At 43.2% G+C, this 9,911-nt stretch overlaps 1 protein-coding gene across 2 annotated transcripts; it reads left to right on the forward strand.

The window, feature by feature from the left end:
- The first annotated feature begins 551 nt into the window (after positions 1 to 551).
- Positions 552 to 9,707, forward strand: itgb1a (integrin, beta 1a). 2 transcript variants are annotated; one of them, XM_068748167.1, is made up of 16 exons: positions 552 to 624; positions 938 to 1,023; positions 1,722 to 1,941; positions 2,015 to 2,185; positions 2,447 to 2,685; positions 2,805 to 2,960; positions 3,055 to 3,150; positions 4,044 to 4,133; positions 4,274 to 4,414; positions 5,051 to 5,253; positions 5,345 to 5,583; positions 5,712 to 5,934; positions 6,378 to 6,613; positions 6,828 to 6,994; positions 8,059 to 8,136; positions 8,533 to 8,590. In XM_068748167.1, exons 1-15 carry the CDS (start codon positions 552 to 554, stop codon positions 8,134 to 8,136), a joined length of 2,418 nt encoding a protein of 805 aa, XP_068604268.1. In that variant the 3' UTR covers positions 8,533 to 8,590. The 2 variants fall into 2 exon arrangements, with proteins under 2 accessions (XP_068604268.1, XP_068604269.1); XM_068748168.1 differs by lacking the exon at positions 8,059 to 8,136 and having other exon boundaries at positions 561 to 624; positions 8,533 to 9,707.
- The last annotated feature ends 204 nt before the right edge of the window (positions 9,708 to 9,911 follow it).

Here is a 9,911-nt window from a genome sequence, read left to right on the forward strand (position 1 = left end):
GAACGATTACCCCTGCAAAACAGAACTTCACCTCACAAATCTGCTCTTAAAGGTCCTTCAGTTCTCTCATCCTCAGTAAGTCACGTGCTTTTCAATTGAGAGCAGTACAAGACGCATCAATACAGCTGGCCAAAGAGCCTGAACAGACAGGGGGTCAATATTTATGAGTAGAGAGTGGTTGACTCCAGGGAGCTGATGCTATTTGCAGCAAAGGGGATTGTACAGAAAAAAAACCCCACGGGGCAAATCCCTGTGATCGTGCGTGGGTCTCCGCACATGACTGTTCGTATACATGCTAGTGTGTGAGAAGTGTTTTATCTGATGGTGAGCCTTTGGCCGACCAGAAGAACAAAGCTTTTGTCTCCAATTCTGTTCGAGCCTCCCCCTGATTCGGTGCTTCATCGCTCACTTGCCGTGTGGGATCCGTTTGTCCAGGACATTATGAAATCAAGCAATCGGGCCCACCTGCACTCAAGCTGTGATCGTTAACAAAGATGGCTGCTATATATTGCGTTTCAAAGCTTCGGATGTTACCTTGTGTGTGTTTCCAGATGGACGTGAATCTGAAGCTGCTCTTGATGTCTGCATTATTGGGAGCGTTTTGTTCCAGTAACAGTCAGAAAGGTAAGAATGAAAATGGCTTGTAGTTGTAAGCGTGTTTTGTCATCTTGAACAGTAAACTGCACGTAATGATGACGACCACCCCTGAGAGAGAGGCCTGCTGTTTGATCTTAACGATGTCACTGACAAAGATGGAATATTCCATCTCTTTCTCCAATTGCCATGGATCACACAGGCTTCCAGATGAACTGATGCATGAACATGGGGGGTGGGGGGGTGGGGGGCTAACAGACTGCTTACTTTGCAGAGACTATGTAGAACCCATGCTCCCTCTGATTCTGCCCCCGCTTCTCTTTACTCTTTGTTTTCCATCCAGAGGGGAACGACTGCCTCAACGCCAATGCCAAATACTGTGGGGAGTGCATCCAGGCTGGAGCCAAATGCGGCTGGTGCTCAGACCCAGTACGTAAAACCACGCCGTCAGCTGCAATCGCTGCTGAGTCGGCAGTTTGATTTTAGCCACATAGAAGAAGCAAACAGACTGGTGCCTGTGTCGGTCTGCAACTAATTATTGTTGTGTAATCATCTTTGAAAGCAATTGATTGTTTTAGGATACAAACGATCAGATCTTTATAAATACAAAATGTCCAGAAGTGTTGACCTAGAAATGCAAAAGCAGAAATAGATTAGAGCAGAAAATTCTGGCTGGCAGATGTCATGTTAATTTGATCATTGATAAAAGGTTTGACTACATTTTCATTGATTTGTTATTTTACCCTCTCAAACAAAAATATGTGTTGCATTCTTTATATGCAACTTGAATGCATGTTTCTGGGGCATGTTAAAACACTTTTCACATGCGCAGATCATTAAATTTTTTTAAATGAATCATTTCAGGCAGATCTGTCAGGCCCTGTCTGTCAGAGCCACTGCGGCGGTTCTGTTATCCATTCAGAGAATTGAATACCATTTGAGATACTTGTTTGAGAAAATAATGGTCGAGACAGAACACTAAGCCGTGCCAAGATGAGTGCGAGACCTACCGAGTCGCATTTTTCCATTTTGCAAGATAATGCAAGGATATGATGAACCAATCGCTGACTGTCACATTTAAACCTGATTGATTATGCATTTAGTAATCCCTGTGCTTCTGCTCTTAGAACTTCCTGAAGCAGGGTGAGACTGTCTCGACCCGCTGCGATGAGCTGCAGTCTCTCTTAAAAAGGGGCTGCGATGGAGAAATGATTGAAAACCCCCACGGGAGCCAGCAGGTCTTCAAGAACAAAACGGTGACAAATCGCAAGAAGGGCGCAGATAAACTGAAACCGGAGGAAATCACTCAGATCCAGCCCCAGAAACTTACGCTCACCCTCCGATCTGGTGAGACGCAGTCTCCTCTCACCTTTGAAACCAATTGGATATCAATCACAGTGGTTATGATAACTTCCTGTAGGTGAGCCCCAGTCTTTCGACCTGAAGTTCAAACGGGCGGAAGATTACCCCATTGACCTGTACTACCTGATGGACCTGTCCTACTCCATGAAGGATGATCTGGAGAACGTCAAGAACCTGGGAACCAGTCTGATGCACGAGATGTCGAAGATCACCTCTGATTTCAGGATAGGTGAGGATTTCCGTTACGAAGTGTGACGACATTAAACGGCTTTGTCTGTTTGAGTTTATGTGGAAGGAAAATCCTTCCTATAAAACCACAGTCTACGCAACTAATGCACGATTAACCATTCAGTAGCTGAAATGAAATCATAGCACAAAGAACTGCGATTGATTTCCTGCCATGAGATGTTTTCTCACAAAATCGACCGTTGCCTTTTAGCTTAGTAGGTTGTGTTGAAATTCAAATTGTGAATTCCTCTGTCTTTCCAAGGTTTTGGTTCCTTTGTGGAAAAGACCGTCATGCCGTACATCAGCACCACCCCGGCCAAGCTGCTGAACCCATGCACAGGGGACCAGAACTGCACCAGCCCGTTCAGCTACAAGAATGTCATGAAGCTGAACAGCAATGGCGAGAACTTCAACACCCTGGTGGGCCAGCAGCACATCTCCGGAAACCTGGACTCTCCCGAGGGGGGGTTCGATGCCATAATGCAAGTGGCTGTGTGTGGGGTAAGAAAAGAAACGAGGAAAATTACGTGTTCTTTCTGTTTACAGGATGCAGCGATGGTCAGAAGTGAAGGTGTCGCATTCTTGTCAGTTCACTGGGAGTGTTTTTGTTCCATCCTCAGGAACAGATCGGTTGGAGGAACGTGACTCGTCTACTGGTGTTCTCCACCGATGCCGGCTTCCACTTTGCAGGCGACGGCAAACTGGGCGGCATTGTTCTACCCAATGATGGGAAATGTCACCTGGAGAACAACGTGTACACAATGAGCCACTACTACGTAAGACTTGTGGTTATGGGATGGCGCTTTCAGCTGAGGTCTCAGACACGCTGCTGCTCATGTTGATTGCGTCATTGTGATTCTGGATTTCAAGGACTATCCCTCCATTGCTCACCTGGTTCAGAAGCTGAGTGACAACAACATTCAGACTATCTTTGCTGTGACCGAAGAGTTCCAGCCTGTTTACCAAGTGAGACCCCCTCTGACTCTCCTCTGTCACACAACTTTATTTATATCCCTTTCTTTTCAGCCACCCTCTCCTTAAATGTGTGTCTAAGTGTGAATTTGGAAGTTAAATCCATCCATTTTGCTTGATACCTGTGCTGTCCTTTAGCACGATAACTCAAAACGGTTTGGACGGATCTTGATCAAAAGTTCAGGAAATGTTAGGAATGTTATCAGGAACAGATGCTAGAATTTCGGTGATGATCCAGAAGAGATCCTGGATTCTGGATCACTTTGAGATTCATGTTAACATTGCAGTCAATGGAGCTTCAAACTTTGTTCCTCAATATCTCGGTTGATTATTGGCCGATGTTTATGGAATTTGACACAGTCTGTAGGGTGGGGTCTCTATCTCCCCAGCGAATTTCATCTGGATCGGATCCAGACTGGAGTCTGTGGGAAATATTTAATTTTGACATTAAAACCCCATTTACAAATTAAAAAAGCAGTTTAAAATACGTATCAACTCACGTTTACTTTTCATGGTTGGATACCAAGAACAATTTATAACCTTTTGATGATGATCCAGATCACCATGTGGACTGTGCAAATCCAATTAGGAGGGGAATGAGCTGCTGAGTGCTTTTCTAGTTATCCTCTGCTCTGCTGTTGCTTTTCAATCCAGTTTCATCTGAAGTTGATTAAACCTCTTTTTGTAATATCGCAGTAGGTCCAGTATCCGTAGAGAAAAATTTCATTATTTCGAGGTTGAAGTCAAGCTTTGCGTACATTTCATTTTTTTTATGTTTGTGCTGATGGTTAATGTTTGAACTTTCAGACTATAAAAACAATTCAAAATGTGTCATTGAACCTGTGTTTTAGTTCATCGACATTAGACAAGTTTTCCTCTGTCCTCAGGAGCTGAAAAATCTCATACCAAAGTCTGCAGTGGGAACCCTGTCTGCCAACTCCAGCAACGTTATCAACCTCATTATAGACGCTTACAATGTTAGTCCACCAGACTCGTCCTTGTGAAACACTTGCATTCTGCTTTTTTTGGAATGTGTTGTCTAAAAAAAGCTACCAGAGTACATTCCAGTGCAGGAAATGGTAATATTTATGTTGTTATCTCTCTTGGCTTTTGGCAGTCTCTCTCATCCGAAGTTATTCTGGAGAACAGCAAGCTTCCAGAGGGAGTGACCATAGCTTACACATCCCGCTGCAAGAATGGAGTGGTTAGTGAGGGCGAAAATGGACGCAAGTGCTCCAACATTTCCATTGGAGACGAGGTGAGGTTTATGAAAGCGTTCTTTTACTGGTCATTGAACCAACACACATCACTCAGGTCATTAAGAGAGTGAAGTGACAAAATAAATGGAATGGATTTCATGCTTTTAAGTAAATAACAACAATGATAATAACATAAGTAACTAGAAAACGACAATCAGAGATTGCAGACCCTCGCCTCCAATAGACTATTCGATCTTGTGAGACAGTAAACAGGGCTTCCCGATCAGAGGGGCCAAACCTGCTCTAGCTTGCTGCTCCGGAATGTACTACAAGCCATCTTCTGGACTCTTTTTCCCATCATGCCATTCGTGCCCCTCCCCCTTAAAGTGGCAGTTTACAGCACAGGCACAATTCCAGATGTAAAAATAATTCTAGAATCTGGATCCAGATCCGGATCAACGCCATTCTCTGGGAGGACCGAGCCCCGGACAGAACCTTGCTTGTGTAAAATTTTCAAGTCGATTGGGTTACTAGTTTTTGACTTATGCGCTCGGACAGACAAACAGACAAACAGACAGACAAACGCACCCAATTGCAATACCCTCGCTTCCGCTTCGGCGAGGGTAACAATCTACAGTATATCAGATGTGAATTAATATTAATACATGATAGAATATTTACTTGTTGACTCCTAGGTCAAGTTCACCATCAGTGTGACATCGAAGGGCTGCCCGAAACAAGGCAAGCCGGAGACCATTAAGATAAAACCCCTGGGATTCACAGAGGAGGTGGAGATTACGCTAAACTTCATCTGCGAGTGTGAATGCCACAAGGAAGGTATCAAGAACAGTCAACTCTGCCACTATGGCAACGGAACCTTTGAGTGTGGCGCCTGCAAGTAAGTCAGACAGCATTTCCACATTCTGTGCTGTATAAAGAAAAGAAAAAAAACCAAACATGCTGGAATGGCAACCTCTCCTTTGTCTCAGGTGTAATGAGGGGCGTGTGGGCAGGCAGTGTGAATGCAGCAGCAACGACGTGGCCACGGAGGACATGGATCGGACTTGCCGTAAAGACAACGGCACAGACATCTGCAGCAACAATGGAGACTGTGTTTGCGGCACATGTGAGTGCAAGAAGAGAGAAAACCCCGAGGAGAGGTACAGCGGCCAGTACTGCGAGTGTGACAACTTCAACTGCGACCGCGCTGGAAACAAACTGTGTGGAGGTGAGTCTCACAACTCGATAGATCTCAGCTCTCAGGCTTCAAACTCAGCGCAGCAGACGGTCTTTAGTGCATGTAGCATCATATTTAGAAGGAGAGAAAGCTCATCTTTCTGACTGTCTTTCCCTGAGGCCACGGACCCTGCGAGTGCAAAGTGTGTATCTGTGACCCCATGTGGACCGGGAGTGCCTGTGATTGTTCTATGGACAACACCACGTGTTTGGCCAGCAACAAGCAGCTCTGTAATGGCAGAGGATTATGTGAATGTGGAATTTGCAAGTGTTCAGACCCCAAATTCCAGGGTCCCACTTGTGAGACATGCCCCACCTGTCCTGGAGTCTGTGTGGAACACAAGTAAGTCTGAAAGGAAGATGTTGTTTGATGCGGAAACGCTTTAAGATGGTCATGTGTTTGTTATTGCAGCAGTAACTTTAGGTGCTAAATCCTGATTTTTGTTGTGTCATTAACATTTACTTAACCTCCTCTATGTTCCCTGTATCATATGTAATTCTTCTGTGAGAATTCATTAAGAAAAGGTTCAGCATGTCTGTTTTGTGCTAATGTCCACTAACATAATTTCAGTTCAGTCTGTTGATACAGATAGATGAGAAGTTCTGAAACTAACTTCAGGCGCCTCCACCTTTTCTGAAGAGGCTTTAAAAGCCATGGTCTAAAATAACAAGGACGTTATATGATAAAGGATATTACTTTACGAATGTTTTCATGATTAAAGCAACCCTTTCATGGTAGCAAATCCTGCCTCGTTTACTCACTGCAACAACGCTCTGTTCCTACAGAGAGTGCGTCCAGTGTCGGGCGTTCAGCACCGGTGAGAAGAAGGACACCTGTGAGAGAGACTGCAGCGACTTCAACCTGATTAAAGTGAAGCACAGGGACAAGCTCCCCCAGCCCAACGACGCCTCTTACCCCGTGATGCACTGCAAGGAGAGGGATGCCAACGACTGCTGGTTCTACTATACATACGCCGTCAACAACAACACGGAGAAGGAGGTTCATGTTGTCGACAACCTGGGTAAGCAGCGGCCATTGCTAACATGAGCTCGGGTGGGGAAGGATTCTGCTACGGAGAAAGCTAATTACAGGGACTGCGGTGGTTGAGCTGCAAAGAGAGATCATTTGTTTATTCATATACAGCAGTGAGATGCACGTGTTACCCATGGCTGTGTTATTTTTACAGTCTTATTTTAAGTGTCTGAAACACTTTTCTGCACCCTGCCTCGTTTCAGACTGCCCTGCCGGTCCTGACATCATCCCAATCGTGGCAGGCGTGGTCGCCGGCATCGTGCTGATTGGCTTAGCCCTGCTGCTCATCTGGAAGCTGCTGATGATCATCCATGACAGACGAGAGTTCGCCAAGTTTGAAAAGGAGAAGATGAATGCCAAATGGGATACGGTGAGTGTAAGGAACCCAACTCTATGAAAAAAGAGCAGTATAAATGTTTTTGATTTTTGGCTGCAGGAGTCTTTTAAATGTGGAAAACAGCTGTTTGGCCTGTCTGCAAAGCTAGCCTCTGTCGGGGAATAGAATTGTGAAGACTTTTTTGTTGTTCGTAGCAGCAGATGAGTTTTACAGACTCTGATATTATTACAGTGTCTCGCTCACATTGTTTGAAGGCCCAAAGCTGTAGAAACAGATTAAATGTGTTGTTCCTGAACGTTCTAATTTAATAGGAAAAAAGTTGGGGCCTTGGTGGACTTCTTTTGGGAGTGTTGGGCAGCAAAACGGGTCATTTTCCAGGGAGTGGCCAAAGCCTCTCCCCTCCTCTCTTTGTGCCCTGTCACCAGCCAACATCAATAAATCAGATAGATGGAGTTCAACCCACCATCTTTTGTAGGAATATGGCTCCACCTAGTGGCTGTTTCTCAATAATGCTGCTCCCGCTATGATTTCTTTCTTGAGGTCTCTGAATCTACAACCTTTACAATTCATAAACTTGAAGTGAATCTTCAATTATATGGGGTTTCCTCAAAATAAAATGTACAGGTGCTGCAAGAGATCCTTCCTTTGATGCCCTACATTTGAGTCATATTTCTCAGCAGAGTATTTGGTATTAACAAATTAACTCCAGTTAAATGGTCATATCTGGGATAAGCAGCCCCCACCCCCCAATGACCGATTAAAGCATAAGTGGTTACCGAAAACGAATGCATATGTCATGATTAGCTTCTGAGGGGGCATTTTCTGTAGTCAGCAACCTATTATCTGAGCTCGAGCTTCCAATCCAAAATGATATGGATCGAGGTTCACATCAGGCAGCAGCGTGTTTCTAGTCAGCTCGCGCCTTCACTCCTTCCTTCCGTTTCATGTCATCTTCCTTTCTTTGCTTCTGGTGAACACTCATTCAGCCTCTCTTTTTCCCTCTATACTCTTTTGTTTATTATCTTTCTCTTTTTTTGTGTGTTGCTGTTCATCTCTTTCCACCTGAATGACATTCTGTCCTTATTCTCTACCTGTAGCAAGACAACCCCATATACAAGAGTCCTATCAATAACTTCCAGAACCCACAATATGGACGTAAAGCTGCTGTCCTTTAAGTTTGTATTTCATTTTCCTTTCCTGCATGGACTGTTGGTGTGTGGCTTTATTTCACACAGCGGCTACCTTTCCTTTATGCCACATGTCTTTTCAGTTTCAGTTAAAGAACAGTCACATTGTCTTCATAGTTAATAAAAATGGGTGCATGAGTGTGCGCTGACAATACAAAAACGTTGTCTGGTAAGTATGTTATGTGTGTGAGAATTTATTGCTTAATTTGTACCTCCAGGTATGTAGTGGTTGTCACAAAAGCATGGCTATGAGCTGTAAATAACTGGCAGGTGATGAAATGCCCATTGGTAACATTTTTCTGTGTAATTTGGTGAATTTGTTTGAAGAATGTAAGAACATATTTCTCATCTGAATAATAATAATAACATGATTCTTTTTTTTAGGGTGAAAATCCCATCTACAAAAGTGCAGTCACGACGGTGGTCAATCCCAAATACGAAGGAAAATGATGCCATTGTTGTTTCCAGTGAACTCTGCCATCAAGTATCTGAGCACTGCAGTATTTGCCGTGGGTTTGGTGCCTGAAAGGAAATTGTGGTGGAATTTGTGTCATTTGTTGTCGCTTTGCCATTATAATGTACCATGCATTGTATTTTTACTAACACTCGTGAATTATATGCATTTGTTGTATTTTAAATGTACAGTATGTGTATATACTTTTAAGTTGCATATTTGCAGAAGTGATGACATGAAGGTGTTTTTTTTTCCTGCCACAGGACTGGTATGGATAGAGGACTTACCGGTAGCTTTTTCGTTTTTTAAATACACAATGTATGTATACGAATTCATCATCGTCTTTGTCACCCAGTCTGTATTTCACTTCTTCTGGTCGTCGCTCTGTGCACTGACTTCCTGTGTGTCCCAGACAGGACCTGAGTTTATATGTAAATTGGCAGCCATAGTAGCACATTGCATCAATATGTGTGTATATAAGGAAGACAACTGCAGTAGGGAGTATCAGATGTATTTAGCATTCAGTGTTGATTGGACAGTTTTGTTGGATGGCAGTAGGTGAAAATGTCGTTTTGAGCTGCAGCTGAGATGCTTGTTTTTGCTCTTATTGGATAATAAGAAGTAAATTCACAAGATGAAGATTAACATCAGCCCTTGTGTTTTGAGGTGTTGAAATACTATCACAAAGGGGACTGTATACCACTTGTTGGACTTCTGAAAATGTGGAAATGTTTTAACAATCCAAGGCTTGGCATAATCATGATACAGGCTGCAATGAACTAATGAAATATGTGTGCGTTTGCTAGCTGCGGTAGCTTTTACTGATTCTCAGGCCCTTCCTTGTGTTTGTCAAGTACACCAAATATATATTTCTGTTGTTGTGAGCTCATTGTTTATTATTAAATCTGAAACAAGAGTATTTGTTTAGATATTTTATGAATCACCTTTGAGATGCTTTCACACCCAAATGCCTCTGAAGTGCCACGCTCAAGCCTTTACAGTATTGTTTTCAAAGTGCCTTTATTTCAAAAACATATTCTCTACCAATGTTGTTTATGGGTTATTTATTAAATAAAGTTCAAAAACTCTGTTTTTTTTCCATGTATGTATGATGTCATCCTTTTGTGTTGCTTTATAGAGAGATGACTTCTGGTGTGTCTTTAATGCATTGAGAAGCCTTGTCTGCAACAATATTAGTATCCACTGCTAGCTCGACCTGTGTTCAAAAAGGGATCATAGAACAGTTGAACAAATTCTGTTTCTCTAAATAATTCTATTTTTTTGACTGACAGACTTATTTCTTAACACT

This window comes from Brachionichthys hirsutus, chromosome 14, assembly GCF_040956055.1.
Source record: "Brachionichthys hirsutus isolate HB-005 chromosome 14, CSIRO-AGI_Bhir_v1, whole genome shotgun sequence".
NCBI classification, from domain to species: domain Eukaryota; kingdom Metazoa; phylum Chordata; class Actinopteri; order Lophiiformes; family Brachionichthyidae; genus Brachionichthys; species Brachionichthys hirsutus.